At 47.0% G+C, this 16,599-nt stretch overlaps 1 protein-coding gene and 1 long non-coding RNA gene across 2 annotated transcripts in view; both read right to left on the reverse strand.

Moving 5' to 3' along the window:
* Nucleotides 1–11,786, reverse strand: part of Peli2 (pellino E3 ubiquitin protein ligase family member 2) — a 145,021-nt gene extending 133,235 nt beyond the window's left edge. Inside the window, exon 1 of the mRNA XM_034499095.2 lies at nucleotides 11,350–11,786. Within this exon, the coding sequence (XP_034354986.1) occupies nucleotides 11,350–11,426 (77 nt within the window). The 5' untranslated portion in view covers nucleotides 11,427–11,786. The remainder of the gene's footprint in view (nucleotides 1–11,349) is intronic.
* A 2,025-nt stretch (nucleotides 11,787–13,811) lies between these two features.
* LOC143441736 (uncharacterized) overlaps nucleotides 13,812–16,599 on the reverse strand; it is a 45,338-nt gene continuing 42,550 nt past the window's right edge. The window contains exon 3 of the long non-coding RNA XR_013109386.1: nucleotides 13,812–14,962. This is a non-coding gene — a long non-coding RNA (uncharacterized LOC143441736). The remainder of the gene's footprint in view (nucleotides 14,963–16,599) is intronic.

The raw sequence follows: 16,599 nt of genomic DNA on the forward strand, positions 1-16,599 counted from the left end.
CTATTGCTTTCTCCCCTAACTTAGAGACCTCAAACACAGGTTCTCTCAGCACTGGAAGGCCTCACTTCAACTCAAAGGGAGTGAGCAGCACACCCTGAAGGCCATGGAGATGAAGAGAAGGACACTCAAAGGCCGGACAGGGAATGCAAGCAACAACCGGGACTCCCACAAGTGTCACTAAGACACAGTTCTGCCTAGTTACATATCTGAGGGGCTGGTCTGGAGCAAAAGGCCAGGCTCTATGCACACTCCTGCTGGTGTGGCTGGGCAAAAGGCAGTGGGGTGGCATGGGGTAGGGTGGGACTCCAGTAGAGGGAGCAGCCTGCTTTGAACCACCACAGTAATGGTCTGTAGGACAGCAGCCAGCTGCTTCTTACAATGACTACTAGAAAGAGCCTCTGCAGACAAGGAAAGGGGAACAGTGGGCTCTGATGTCATCCCACTTCCTCCCACCCCAGCAGACACTCACGGGGACACCATGACCTGGGCCTTCTGGAATGCCAAGCCGGAGGGGGTGGAGGAAGGACAGAGTGTGGAGAGGAAAATGGTATCTGGCCCCAACTGCTTGGGCCAGTGGGACTCAATCCCAAAACATTCATCGCTTGTAGCTTGTGTCTCTAAAACAAGAAGCCCCCATGGGACGAAATGACCACACTGTTACCCAAATGCCACTGCCAAAACAGTGCTACAAACACTGAGAGTGACTGTCCCTCAGCAGGAAAAGGAAGAGAGATGGGGTGGGGGAAACTGGGGGGGGGGGAGAGAAACTACAGTCACATAAGGTCCTGAGGATTACCAGACTCAACTATTCACAGCCTTGCACAAGAGCTTCCTGCACCCAAGACTCTGAAGCACGAGCAGCGGAGCTTCCCTGCCAGAGCCTCTGCCCTTCCAGCCTTCCAGTCGTCCACCCCGACTTTGATTTCCAAACACAGAGTGTCTCAACTCCTCAGGTTCTCGGTGTGCTTCATGCACCATGTTCTCACCTCACTAACCGGAACTAACCGGTTCATCCCCACTAGCTCCCACACATCCTTCCAACCTCTGCTCAAGTGGAGCCAGAGAACTCAAGTCCCTCACACAAAAACACACTTTGTCCCCAGGGGCTGCCCTCATACTTGGCAGCAACTAGCTAGGTTTAATTTGCTCCAAGTCCTTTTCTGCCAATAGACTACAAAGCCTGGAAGACTGACTAGGATCACTCCCAGTCCCTAACGTAAGAGCCTACTGACTCCTGATACTACGCTAGCCACAGTTTCCAATTCCATCCCTTCCCCAAGCACTTCAGTCTCAAGGTTCCAACGCCCCTGGTGGCTTCTGTACTCCAGTCCCAGAACAAACACTCTGCCTTCAAAACTGCTCAAAGGCTGCAAAAGGCTGCCTTGGGAAACTGTCCCAGTGCACCTGGTAACATGTTCTCTGTCCTTTGCTGAATGGAAAGAAGCAAATTTCTGGGCCATACACACTGACCTCCCTGTCAGGCTCTGTCACCAAGGAGAAGCCTGGACAAGTCACTAAATTGGAACCTCACTGCCCAGATAATGATATGAGATCCTGGGAGAGTCATGTAAAACACCTGATAGACCCTGGCGTGCTGTTATGATCTCCCTGCGAGTGCTGCAGCTCTGCACTGTCACCTGGGTCCCAGCACCCGCGCTCTAACTCAAACTACCATACCAAACCATCACTATCAAAAATCGAGGGGTGACACCTTTTTAACCTTTAACCTTTAACACTACAAAACTGGAAATGCTAGTAACTTAAAAAAAAAAAAAAAAAAAAAAACACAACATTTCAAAGTTTCACTCAACACTGTGTTGATTAAAAGTAGAAAATGTTAGGGTTAACTTAGAAATTACATTCCTCTCAGCTGCCTACAGGAAGAGCTTGTTTTCTGTGTTGTCTCCAGATTGGTTTGTTTTCTTTTTCCTTTCTAGGGGACATGTCCAGTTTAGAGCCAGCAATGGCAGTTTCCAGGTCTGCTGCCTCCTCTACTCGATACCCAGCACCAGAAAGAGCCAGCCGCACTGTGGATGTCACAACTGGCTTCTCTGTAGAAAACAAGCTGCCCCCACCCCACCCCAAACCACACGGCACCACAGATACCTCTCTCCACGGCATGTGTGAGGCCTGAAGTGTTTGTAACTGCAGTACAATCTTACCTCCCAGAGCCACAGACAGGGACGACACATGTATGTGAGCTTGCTTTCCAGGCGGCCACCGGCCCCTCACTGCAATGCAGAGGCCTTTCCTCTGGTCCTGAACCACAAATGCTGGGAGGGATTCCTCCAGAGGAGGATGGAGACTAGACAAGGAACCTCAATGATAACTACATTTGATAAAGTTATTCCAGATGCTTTTGTTAGTTAAGATTCTCAAAAACCTCCAGTATTTAATGTTTAGAATAACTCATCTAAAATACTGTAATTATGCTAATTAAAGTAATCAATAACCTAAACGAAAGAAAAACAACTCTACAAAAGCTCCATGAATCTACTTCATATTAGAGTTGTCAGATCTAACAAGGGAACTAAATGCAAACGTGGTGTGTATGGCTGCTGCGAAACAAGCCTCCCAGAACACAACAGCACACAACACAACACATACACACACTGAAAGAGAGAGAGAGAGAGAGAGAGAGAGAGAGAGAGAGAGAGAGAGAGAGAAACACAGAGAGACATGCACAAACACGCACAAACACACACACACTTCTCTCATTTGGACAGAGACGGTGGAAAGAGCCTTCTTGCTGTTCTGGGTAATGTCAACTGGCAGCTCAATGGGCCCACGGAGCTCTGATGATATCACTCATCTGTCCATATCTGAAGATAGTGGCGGCCATGTTAGACAGGGTCCTGCCAGCTTTTTCCTCCTCTCATGTAAATCCCTCACACACCAGCACCACTCTCTCCAGGGAAGCAGTCAAACTTCTTGACATGGAAGCCCTCATCTAAGAGAACATTCTGGTGTAAAACTGTACTTCCATAAAATTCACCTTGAAACACTAACTCCCAGAAAGTGCCAAGGTGTTAACTGTGTTTGGAGATGGGCTTTAAAAAAGGTAATTAAAGGTAAATGGGGTGACACAAGAAGGCCCCATCCACAGGCAGGTGGGCCAGGCGAAGGAGCCAAAGAACATGTGAGAAGGTGGTTATGTGTCAGTCAAGGACGGGGCCTTAGAACATCCCTCAACCCTGCCCCCCAACATCCTGGTCCTGAAGTTCAAAACTACAAAAATTTAAGTTTCTGTTGTCATCTTGTCTATAGTGGGGTTTGGCCCCCGTGGAAGTGGAGGTGGAGGGCAGAGGCTACAGCAGCCACTAAGGCAATGCATAGAAGCTTGGCATTGTTCCTTCCACCACAGTGACCAAAGCAAACCCAAAAACCAGCAGGTCTGAAAGGGAGGGTTCACCAACCACTGAGGACCAACACACGCAGGCAGGGCAGGGGAGCTCTGGCTGTCTGAATAGAGTGTGAGGTGATGCCAAAGATCTGACTTCCCTCCAACCACAAGACCAACTGGGAAAGTGGCCTCAGCTCCACCTCAGTGGCAGTATGATGCTTTCTCTGAAAGGCTTTAAGATGAGGCACTGAAGTTACTACGTGAAAACAGGTACAGCATGGGAAAACATCTTGAAATGGAGGAGGACTGGTCTACAGACGTTTCTGGAATTTGAGTGAAAGCAAATTCCCGTGTCTACAGCACTCTGAAGAAAGAACCTCTCCTCGAGGTAACCCATCAGTCAAGTACCCAAGGAAAGCCTCATTATTCAGAGCACAAGGTGTTGTGGTGACAATTCATATTCCACAGCCTAAGAACAGAAAGAGGAGACTAGGGAGGCATATGGAGGGAGAGGCAAGGATGGGGAGGGATGGAAAAGGGCAAAAAAAAAAAAAAAAAAAAAAAAAAAAAAAAAAAAAAAGAAGGGCAGAGGCTACGGTTTCTCTGGGGAGCTTGCTAGGATAGTTAACAGTCTGTTTCCCACCAAAAACCCAGAAGCTGAAGGCAGCGACCGCCTGCTGTGGCTGGATTCTGTGGAGCCATTCTTAATTAGAATGGAAGCAGAAAGCTTGTAGTAATGACTTCTTATGCTACAAACAGGTTTTACACAAGCTGAAAAAGTGAGAAACCAAGTCTACTAAGTGTCTGAGTGAGTAGCCTTGTGTGGACAGGCTGGAAAGAAAGTCTCAGCCAAGCCCTAACCTCTAGGCTGAAATGACCCTGATGTCTATGCGTTAGATGCTATGCAAGACGCTTGTACGCCCCATAGTGGACTTACATGGATGACCACAGCCCTTCAAGTCACCATGGCGCTGCAGTGCAGCTCAGAGCAGCTGGGAAAGTCAGAACAGAAGTCCTGCTTCCCTGTGAGGCAGAACTTGGTGCAGGTGACCACATGACTGGCAGGTAACTCATGAAAAGAAAAAAAACAAATCAGAATTGAAACAGCTGACGTCCGTAAAGTGGCTCCTCCTCGAGGAGACACTCCGTGAGTATCTGCTGTGCCCCTAAAAGATGTGACCAGCACTCCTCAACTGGTGAATTCACAGGTCCCTGCCCATCCAATCAACGTCCACGAAGGGAAGACAATGCAGTTTCAATGAATGCTGGTGGAATTCAAGAACCACGCTGGACATACTGGGTATACGCATACCTCTTCTTGGCGCTTCACACTGACTCGTGCTTGTAGTGAGGATCTGTCTCTGTATCTGTGCCTCTGTCTTCCCTTTGGGAAACTACTCTGCCTCCTTAATTGATAGAATACCTGTCTATCTTTTTGGCTGTAACATCAGAATGTGTATTAACAAGGAAAACAACACTGAACAGCGGGTGCTATGAAGACAGTTCTTTCAGCAGCTCTTCCTGGATTATTCTGAGGGGGTCCCACTTCTCCCTAGCACCCACCCTGCACCCTCCCCTCATGCACACCCAACCACTCTCTGACATTCTTGCCTTTTTTCCTGCCTGCATGTTTGCCATCTTTGTTCCTCAAAGTGAACATGAGGTAGACAGTGCTTGTCTGTGACAGTGGTCCAGGGTAAGGGTCAGGCCTTAACCAGTAAGACTATAGTCATTGACCAAACTGACCCATGATACCAGGCAAGGGATTAAACTAGGTCCCAGTAACAGGAAGCAGGGCCTGGAAAGCCAGATCATAGACCTCTGTCTTTGCCTTGATGGACTCTACCTCAGTTTCCTCCCCATCACCATGGTGCCCTCTCTGTAGAAGGTTCTGTCCACAGCCCTTACTATTCTGACCCTGCAGTAGTCTCAGACTCTCCCACAATACTCCTCGAGGCCTGTCTCTGTCTCGCCTCACAGCTTACCTCACTATTCTCCCCAATCACTTTCCTGAAGGAACTAAGCACAGTGCTCTCCCCAGATGCCAGCAATCTTTGTATTCTCTTGCCTCTTTCTGGGCCACCTCTTCCCCTTCTCGTGAAGGACAGAGGGTCTGCTAAATGACAGCATGCATCTTTTGCTCTTCCTGATCATGCCGGAAGCTCTGCAGCACAGACTAAGCCACCTTATACGTCTGAATATCAAGCATGGCATCTAACAGTATGTGGGAGACAAATAATGAACTCCACCTCAACGATAGCTGGTCACTACAGGGATGTGACGAAAGTATCTAGCAATTCGTCTGGGTGGGAACCCTGCCTTTTATTTCTAGCTGCATCCCCAGGGTCTGGAAGGGTAGACACACAATAAATATTTGTTGAACGAATAAATTCCTGGCACTTGCCTGATGTGACTCCGCCCCTTAGCTCCCACTTTAGGGAACACATCACAATGTGTGGGGGTGAAAGCACAGGCAGTATTAAAGTAACATCACTGAATCATCTGCAAGATCCGCCCTTGACTGCTTGTCATAAATCACAAGCCACAGGCAGCACAGCTCATCATCACACGAGGTGGCTGAGAGAGTGGCTCAGAATGGCCAACTGGGACAAAACGAAGACATGTGAAGCATGTTCTGCGTTTGTCAACTTGTCTTCTAAAAGACGAAGATGACAATTAAAAACTTTGTAACTCAATCACTTCATCTTCATTTTCCTTTCAGGAAACAACTTAGGAGACCCTTTTAATTAAATCATGGACATTCCTTTTCCTGGATATTTTTCTCCCATGCCAATGAGGCCCATGTGTGGCTATTATGCTCATTTAAAAGCCAACCCACGATCCCACTCAAGGAAGTCACTATCCCTGTACCTGTGTCACCAGGGTGACGGGATCAGTCTCCCTACGGTGGACTGAATGCCATGTCTTATTTTGTTTCACTTTTGTCTGTGTTTTATCTTTTGGATAAGTAACGTCACTGGACCCTGAATCAATCTGGTCTCACTTTGATTGCACAAAGCATCTTGAAATGACAGTTGCATGAGGAAATACGTCCCAAATGAAAAGTCCTAATGAAGTTTTTTTCAGTCTTGGCACGTAAAAGAAACAGATCTAAGAAAGCCAGATTGGCAAGCCCACAGCCAGACAGACAGTCACACACACCAAACAAGGCTAAAGTTAGTAAAGGAAAACATAGCAAGCCCAAGCTAGTAACATCATAACCCATAATAGCCTCGGAATGAGGCACCCATCCACAGACACACTGGCTGCAGCTCTCCATATCACCCACATGCTGAGTGGCAGCAAAGATTCTGTTTATTTCTAAACATTCGAGGATCTTTTAGTCTATAAAATACAATGTTTGACATTTTGGGGGTCAAATAAGAGTAAAAACTAAGGAAAGTATACAGTAGGAGAGAGCCCATCGAGGCAGGACCAAGGAGCACAACACGGGAAGCCCATGGATAAGAGCAGCCTTAAAAACTGTAAAGTCTGAGTCCATAGCATGATCAAGCAACAGAACCTGTTGTCTCATCTGACAGAACAACTGCCAACCCGGGGGAAGAGCAGGCACCTGCCCAGTGGACTGCATTTCCAGCCACAGCGGATGATAAGCCTTGACTGTAAGGAACTCTTAAACCTTTTTTGTGCCAAGCATCCGTTAGTAATCTGGTGAAGCCCACTGAGTCCTGCTCAGGGAGGGGGAAAAGGGGGATTTCAATGCATAAAATAAAATACAATGGATTACCAATGAAATTAGTTACTTTGTTATCAAAATAGCTTTACACTGGAAAAATCACGGGTACTTCTAACAGTCTGTTTAAGTTCACTGGAACTTCTAACAGTCTAAGTGCTGGGGGTAGAAAGCAGGGCCTGGCACATGCTAGGTAGTAGCTTTGCCACACCTATATTCTCAGCCCAAACAAGCTGACCTTAAGCTTATGATGTCATTATGTAGCCGAGAATGACCAGGAACTCCCCAGGATTTCATGTGTGTACCCCTATGTTTTGCTCACACCTCTATTTCTGTATTAAGACATTAAGTAACAAATAGTCAGCAGGTCTCTGTGTTGCCTATTCTGAGTGAAATACTAGATTTCAGGTGGAGAACTGTAAAAGCAGGGTTTTTCCAAATCCTACTTTGTGGATTCCCTGAATTCTGCAGAGCCCAGATGAAGAGCCCTTGGCTGAGAGTGTTGAAAAAAAACATGTTCTGTGTCACATCAAATAGAACTTAAGCCTTGCAAAGTGCATTACCCAGTCAACGCTGAGGCGAGAGAAATCAAGGGAGTAAGCAGTCTATTTTCCCCCAAAACCAGGATGGGCCATTAGTAGGCATGCTTCAAACTGACTTCAGAAAGGGCTCTGAGGCCCAGCAGCACAGCTGGAGTCAGCCTCCAGAAGTAAACCATGAGACTGACCCAGCACAGGAAGAACACAGAAGTAAAGGAGCCCTACCTCCTTTCAAGAGCCCTGGTTTCTTTGTGAAGGGCTAAATAATATACCTCTTAGACTCCTGCCCTCCAAAGCTCCATCACCAGATTAATGCTCCTTCTGTCATTTGTCTCAGTCTGCTTAACTTCAAACATGATTTTTTTTTTCCCTCTAAAAATGTAATTACACTTATTTACTTTGGGGACTAGATGTGTCACATGTGTGTGCCATAGTTCAGGTGTGATGGAGGTCAGAGGACAATTTACCAGTGGGATTTATCTACTGTGTGAACCCCGAGTCAAACTCAGTTTGCCAGGTTTGATGGCAAGCTCTCATACCTACTGGGCCTAACTGCCTAATTGCATGTACCTAACTGCACACACATGCACCTCCGGGAGCCAGAGACCAGAGTAAGGTGTTTTCTTCTGTCCCTCTTCACTTTTAATTTTTGAGACAGATGGCTCACCGAATTTGGAGCTGGCCATTCGGACTAGACTGGCCACCCTGGGAGCCCCTGGGATCTGCCTATCTCTGCCTCCCCAGTGCTGCAGTTACAGATGTAATCACATGCCTTTTACATAGGTCCTCTTGCTTGTGCATCGAGCACTTATTCACTGAGCTACCTCCCCCGTCCCAGCCCAGCACTGATTGCTTTTCTGCTGTTATGATGATGGATGTGTGCCCATGTGAGTTCTAGCATCATCATTTTAAGACTCATGAAAATCAACAAATACCAAGCTATTTAGACTTTGTTAACTGTGTGTGTTCCACATTTGAGAGAATGAACAGAACAACAGCGTATACCCCAGAGAGGCTCCTCGGAGACTATTTTGATATTGCTGAAGAAACAGAGAGGAAGAAACTAAATCAAAACTCACAGAGCCAGTGGGTCAGGAAAAAAACCGAGACTTTAATCAGGACTCCACTACCTTGAATGGCTCTTAAATCCCAAACCACTTCCCAGACTTTAAAGTGATAGCCAAAATAATACTTCTCAGCTAAAAGGAGCAAATAGGCCAATCATGTCTCCATCTTCAATTAAGCAGCAGACATAACAAGAACTTGCAACTATGACACAGTAACTGGTTAGGATTACCAAATAATTTAAATTCCACTAACTGGACAGAAAGTGACGACCCCACTAAAATCCCACATGGCATTCTACTGTGCAGCCTATGACAAGAATCACACGCACATAGATCTAGGCCTGAATCAACGTTACAGCTTGCTCTCCAAATTTCCCAAGTGATATTTTACCATGTGATTCAGAACACAGCAAAAAGGAGAATCACCCCAGCAGTTAAAATAAAATCACTGTACTTTCCAAGCAAACAAAATATTCTAACATCATCTGATGCTGTATCTTTAGACTCAAAAATTTCATCAAGAATATTTCCTAGACGTTTCTGCTCACCAATATTTAGGTCCCAAAGGACCAGGCATGCAAAGTAATGGCAGTTTTCATTTAAATGCACTTGTTATTTTAAAGGGGAAGGCATACTCTCAAGTCCAGTGGGCAGAACTGTGTAACTGAATCTAGTTAGATTCGTGAAAATCTAACTAGTCCACTACTTTACAGGTACTCTTTAGCGTGCTCAATGTTGCAAGAATCAGAAATCTGAAAGAAAGAGGGGGAGGGCGGCAGCCACAATTCAGGCATACACAAACCATCAGCTACTCCCATTTTTCTTCCTTAAAGACCGTCCTTAAGCCAGCAAAAAGCAACATTCCCCCCACCCCCCATCCCCAAAAGGCAGGGCTCTACTGCCAACCAACTTCAGTTGAAGAAGTGCAACACCAGATATCATTAGCCACTTACTTATTCAGGTTTCTCTCTACTTATGCCTTGTCCTACAGTGAAAATGGAAGTGTTCCGTCCACTACTGGATGATACTCAACGTCCAAACAGTGTTGGCATGTGGTAAGGTGCACAGATAACTGCCCTGCCTGCCTCCAACAATTAGGTAAGAAACCACTAAGCCATCTCGGATGCAGGAAAAGCATTAGGAAAGGTCGGAGCAGGTGCTACGGGCAATGTGGTTACAGAGACACTAAATTACAACAGTCCAGGGTATAAATTCTCTTCCCGGCTTTGGCGTGTCCTACACTTTTTGCTATGAACACAAACCTCTCCGGGCTTATTCTACACTGCTCTGAAACATCTCAGCAGATTGCCTCAAAAGGAAATAATGAAATGGCTCTGGCATAAGTTAATCTTCTGTGTCAAATTCACAGTGTTAAGCATACTCTAAAGCCAGCCACATAAACAAAACCAAACTCCACAAAATTAGGCTGGGCTGAAGTTACATAAGACAGACTAAACTGTGGCTTTCCCCACCTCCCATCCCCTCCTCTTCCCAGCGAACTCTGACATCTGTCTCTTAAGTGCATGCAATTCCCATGCAGGTGCGGAAGGCGCTCATCTACTGAGCTTCCAAATAAGCAATGATATTTCCAGTACTAGCCCCAGAGAAATGCTAGCAACAAACTGAGGAAGACTAGGAAACTTTAGCTTGTCTTGAAAGAAGGGAGGGAGGGAGGGAGGGAAAGGGAGAGAGGGGGAGGGGGAGAGAGGGAGGGAGGGAGGGAGAGAGGGAGAGAGAGAGAGAGAGAGAGAGAGAGAGAGAGAGAGAGAGAGAGAATGAGAATTTAAATCAGCACTTACTTCAAGGTAGTAATCAAAACACGTTTCTCAAAGTTCCCAGAGTCTCTGATTAGGGGTCGGGAGGGGGCTTCCTCGCGTGCCTCTAAGCCCACCCATCAGCACCCGCGTGGGTCTGAATACAGATCTCTCAACTGAGGACAAAAGCGCGGGTTCCCTGGAGCCACACATCCAAAGGGAAAACAATCCTTCCCCAGCAGCACTAAACCCAAGTTGCTCCAGCTCTGAGTTTCCTGCACTTTCCGCCTCCCTCACCCACACCCTTTTCATTGCCCACTTTACCCTGCTTTAATCCTTCGAAGCCTCCCTCCTGGTTTATTAAGGGTAAACAATAGAAATGTCACAAGGAAACTCAGGAAATAGATGAAGTCTCTAATTGCTGCCGTTTTAACGATTGTAGATAATTACTATCTTCAAAATGTGATTTTCACCAGCGGAGTGAAAGCCGAGGCAGGGTGGCGAGCTCCCAGCCGCTGGCAGGGCATCGGAAAGGCCCGGCCCGAGGGGTGCAAGGGCCCGAGGTGCAAGGGGATGTAAGGGGTGCGGAGACCCGAGAGGTGTGGAAACCCGGGAGATCCGGGAACCAGTGTTGAGAGGACTCGGGAAAAACAGGACCCAGTCCAGGCCCTCGGCCGAGCTCACTCGCGGCGCAAAAAAAGCGGAGGCCAGCCGGCGACCCGGGTCACAGACTGGAACAATGCATAACCCCCGCGGACTGGGCTCTGGGCTCGGGGACAGGGCTCCGCGTTTGCTGTCTTCGGGAACAAGAAGTCCCCAGCTCCTAGCTGCACCGAGCGACTCCGCGCGGTGCAGGAGCGCCCTCCGGGCCGCAGCAACGAGTGCCCCGGGGACCCGGGCCCTCGGGAGCGCATCCCTCCGCGACGCCCCGCAGCCCGCGTCCCCAACTCACCCCAGGACCACCAGCTCTCCGTATTTCACCGGCTCCTTGTTGGGGGAGCTGGGTTCCTCCTGGCCGGGGGAAAACATGGAGCCCCGCTCGGCCGCCGCCGCTGCCGCCTCCGCTGCGATCCCCGCCGAGTCCGCGCCGCCGCTACACTCCCATCCCGAGAACGGGGTGAGCGCGCCGGGGAACGGCACGGCGGCGAACGGGGCGCGGGGCGGCCAGTCCCGCGGCTGCTCCGTCGTGGCTGCGCGCGTCGCCCGCCGGCTTTCCCGGAGCTACACGTTTGTTGGCCGCTGCGAGCGGGACCCGGCACGGACTGCGAGCGGCGACGGGAGCCCCGCGGGAGGAGGAGCGCGCGCCGCCGGGGGCTGAGCGGGCCGGGCAGGTGGGACGGCCGCGCCGCCGCCCTCGCCTCCGCGCTCCCGCGGCCCCCGCCCGCCGGCCCCCGCGGCCCGCGAGCGCCCCGTGTTATGTAAACATAGAGTAAAGGGGAAGGGAAGCCCTTAAAGGGGCAGCTCTGTTTTTCTCCTCACTTCCTCCGGAAAGTTGGAGCGCGGGGTCTTCGTCCTCAGCCGCACGTCCCGGCTCTCGGCCCCGCCAGCTTGGAAGCCAGGCATCTCGCCGCCACCCCCCCACCCCCAGCTCACCGTGCTGCGCACGATGAGCTGGGGGTGTCTGCTTTCAAAGTCAAACCCTTGAGGGGGGCTTGAAAAAGAGAAAGAATCTGCTCACTGGTGAAGTGGGGGCAGGGATAATTGAAGGGTCCCAGAAGCACCCACCATTTCACGGGGTGTTCCAAGAGAAAGGAAAAAGAACGTAGGGAGGAAAGAAATGAGAGAGATAGAAGGAGGAGAGGAAAAAGGAAAAGAAAAGTTAAAAGTTACTTTTAATCCCTTATTTATATTGTCTCTTCTTTCAACTCTGGGGAATTTAAAAGTCCTAGGTGGACTTTTTTTTTTTTTTTAAATGAAAGACAAATTTTTTTTTTTAAATGAAGACAAATGTCCCTTTATTTCCATGGCTTAATCAAGGCACCGTTTGTATTTTATGCTTTTTTTTATGTTACTGTGTCTTTAAAATACTGTAGGCTGTGATAGTTTTACTGACTGCTGTTTTTCATCATAGAGGAATTTATTATTCTAGCATTTATTAAGCCCTTGCAACATGCTAGAGACGCCACATATTATCACTGACTTTCCAGACTGTTAAATATTTAAAGAAATAAATACTGCAAAAGCTACCCAATGTATAAACAGCGAGTGTACATGCGCACACACACACACACAGGCACACACACATTTAGGTTATGACTCTACTTAAGGAGCTAAAAAAGAAATAATTGCACGGGTAGCCTTCCATTCTACTGCTCGGCACCGTGTGTGTATCGCTCTCTGACAGGCTATTACTGTAGTGACATGATGCTTTTTTTAATTTTACTCCAGTTAGTAACCGGCTTTTCTTCTTTTAATTGAGGCTTTGGAGATAAATTACTCCAGAATAACAAAAGCCACACTATTGATGAGCCAAAAATAAACTTTATTAGACAATTACCTTATTTCCGCTAATTACAGAAATTCTATTCTTAGACTGAAGACAACTAGCTATCCAGCTTATTGTACAGATCCTCTGTACTTTTCTCTGTTACGAAAATGTAAAGGTTTAGCCAGCAACCCTTCTTTAGAGAGTTGAGTTCTTTCTCTTCATACAGTGTTTCTGTATGGTAACTGTAGTTTCCCTTACTCTCTGGACTCACTTACTGTATTGACTATGTGACTGTCAACAACCTTTTGAATCCCATTACAGTTACCCATCTCCCTAATTATAGTCCCTCGCTCTGGCATGTGAACTTCCCCCAGTCTGCTCTATTGCTGCTACTGATCTCTAGGCTACAATTACCCCCTTCTCTTGGCATGCTGTGCTCCTGTGCTTGCCTTACACTGGCTCCATTTCCTCCTTGCTGCGCTCTGCATCTGCTGTAAGGAGGATGGAAACAAATATTTATTAACCTCCTACTAAGTTCCAAACACTAGGCTGAGAACTTCCTATAAGCTGTCCCAAGCCTTGGCAGAGGCACTCCTCCATTACTGTCAGCTGGTCCAGACACCTCTGCCCTCCACCGGGATCTTTCTCTTCTCTCCCAGCATGACTTGGGCAATGTTGATGGTGCTTAATCGAGTCTGTCTTTATGAAAGTTACTTACAGGTAGTTCTGCTTTCTCTGAGTTTTTATATCTGTAGAGGCTTTGATCTTAGGCAGCTCACGACTTGTTAAGTGTATCGTTTCTGTCAATCACTGTAAGCCTTGCAAGCTTGCAGTCCAGGAAGTCAGTCTGTTGATGGCCAGCAGGAATGCATTCATCAGGATGACAGGCAAGGGAATCTGAATGAACAAATGGACCAAATAGAGACTGGTGGTACATCAGTGGTCCTTGGCCTCCCAAGAGACTATCAGACACTCATCTCTACCTATTTATTGCCATGTGGAAAAGATAGCTCACTTTGGGGGGGCAGGGGGTGCATCGAACATTTATTGATGGTATTTAAGAGTGCTCCTCCTCCTCCTTGGAGGTCATGTAGGCCTTAAGGTCCACGACTCTGTTGCTGTAGCCATACTCATTGTCATACCAGGAAATGAGCTTTACAATGTTGTTATTGAGAGCAATGCCAGCCCCAGCATCAAAGGTGGAACAGTGAGAGTTGCTGTTGAAGTCACAGGAGACAACCTGGTCCTCAGTGTAGACCAGGATGCCCTTGAGGGGCCCTCAGATGCCTGCTTCACCACCTTCTTGATTTGATGTCATCATACTTGGCAGGTTTCTCCAGGCAGCATGTCAGATCCACAACGGATACATTGGGGGTAGGAACACGGAAGGCCATGCCAGTGAGCTTCCCGTTCGGCTCTGGGATGACCTTGCCCACAGCCTTGGCAGCACCAGTGGATGCAGGGATGATGTTCTGGGCAGCCCCACGGCCACCACACCACAGCTTTCCAGAGGGGCCATCCACAGTCTTCTGAGTGGCAGTGATGGCATGGACTGTGGTCATGAGCCCTTCCACGATACCAAAGTTGTCTTGGATGACCTTGGCGGGGGGGGGGGGGGGGGGATAAGCAGTTGGTGGTGCAGAAGGCATTGCTGACAATTTTGAGTGAGTTGTCATATTTCTCATGGTTCACACCCATCACAAACATGGGGGCATTGGCAGGAGGGGCGGAGATGATGACCCTTTTGGCCCCACCCTTCAAGTGGGCCCTGGTCTTCTCCATGGTGGTGAAGATGCCAGTAGACTCCATGACATACTCAGCACCAGCATCACCCCATTTGATGTTAGCGGGATCTACTCCTGAAAGATGATGGGCTTCCCATTGATGATAAGCTTCCCATTCTCAGCCTTGACTGTGACATTGAATTTGCCATGGTGGAGTCATACTGGAACATGTAGACTATGTAGTTGAGGTCAGTGAAGGGGTCGTTGATAGCAACAATCTCCATTTTGCCAGATGCAGAGCAGAAGGCAGCCCTGGTAACCAGGCAGCCTATACGGCCAAGTCTGTTCACACTGACCTTCACCATTTTGGCTACTGGACGAGGCTGGCACTGCACAAGAAGATGTGGCTGTCTCTGAAACAGGGAGGAGCAAAGAGCCGATAGCTCACTCTTACATATGAAATCAATTTTTAAGTCCCCAATCCTGATTGTGCATAAACTTCTAATATTGAACGGTCAGAAATGCATTTGAGCTTTTTGGACTTGCAAGCATAATATTGTTTTATTGTTTGAGTGCCTTTATATGCAATGTGGACCCACTGAAACTATGTCCACTTCCTAAGTGGTTCTCAAAACCCCCAAATCTGCTTTTGCTGATTTTATGGAAGGCCATATGAGTGACAATAAATGAATATTTCTCAAACAAAATCAAACAATAGAGCTGTGTTTGTGGTGAGCTTGACTGTCTCAGAGTCTAGGGCCTGGGACCCTAAATAAGCCAGCTTTCATCTCTCCTACCTGATCTGTTGTCTGTTTACAGCGTCAACCAGTAAGAACATAACCACCTCCAACCCAGCCAACACTAGGAACCTGATCGTAACAGAAATTTATCCCCTTCTGAATAATTGTTTTATTAGCTCCAGGCTGGTGGGACAATCTGGCTGTGCCATCTGCCAATCCACTGAGAACCAGGGTGGGGTTGGCTGTCCTTGCTACCCCTCATCTGCCTCTTCTCTTCCCTCCCTGCTGTTTCTGTCATGTATGTCCCCAAACCACTCCACAAGCCATATTTTCTGAAATAACTCAATATGCACTGATTTCTCTCCCTTTTACATTCAAAGTAAAAGCTTCAGCCAAAAGGTCTATGTATATTTTGACGACATACTTTAAATAAAAGCCACCATATTTCTAGAATGCAGAGTCTAACTTTGATCACACCATATTTATGTTTACAACGTCTAAGGAACAAGTATGCTCTCTAATATATATATAATAATATATATATATATATATTATATATATATGGACAAGCTGGTTTTGTGTGTGTGTGACTTCAGATATTTGACTTTTTAAACTGTATCCTCAACTATAGGCATCATGTGTGTTCTTTGCCAAGCATTTGGAAAATGTGAGGAGAAAAATTTTTTGAAACTCATTTTTAAAATCACCCATAAACTTGACTGGAAATAACCCTATTTATCATGCTGTATGTTTCCTCCTTAAAACTTATTTTTACATCTTTATTTATCAGAGGAGGAGATATGCATACCAAACATGCAGCCTCCCTTTGTGTTCTGATCATTTCCCTTCCCTTCTTTTGGTTTGCTTTTGTTTGTTTTGTACTTGACATATCTTCCCTAAAGCATTTATTTTTTTCTACTTTTCCCTCATTTAATATTGTATTCTGAGTGGTTAATTTGGGAGGTGGGGTTGATCAAAAGTATTAACATCTATTAATCACTCCTCCTTAATGGAATATATTTTAAACTCTCTGCTCTTAGAAAGGTATTTGCATCTGTTACTATTTCACTGAAATGGATTTCTACGAATAACTACTATATCAAAGGGTGTAAACATTTTAAAAGACCTTTTGATGTATACTTCCAATATGGTTGGGTTTTTTTTTTTTTTTTTTTTTTTTTTTGGTTTTTGTTTGTTTGTTTGGTTTTTGTTTTTTTATGATCTGCCAATTTACACTGCAACCCAGAGTAACGGAGAGCCTGCCTCAGAATACGTGGCAGCATCCTTAAATTCCTCACTAACTTGACAGG

Source organism: Arvicanthis niloticus, chromosome 3, assembly GCF_011762505.2.
Source record: "Arvicanthis niloticus isolate mArvNil1 chromosome 3, mArvNil1.pat.X, whole genome shotgun sequence".
NCBI lineage: Eukaryota > Metazoa > Chordata > Mammalia > Rodentia > Muridae > Arvicanthis > Arvicanthis niloticus.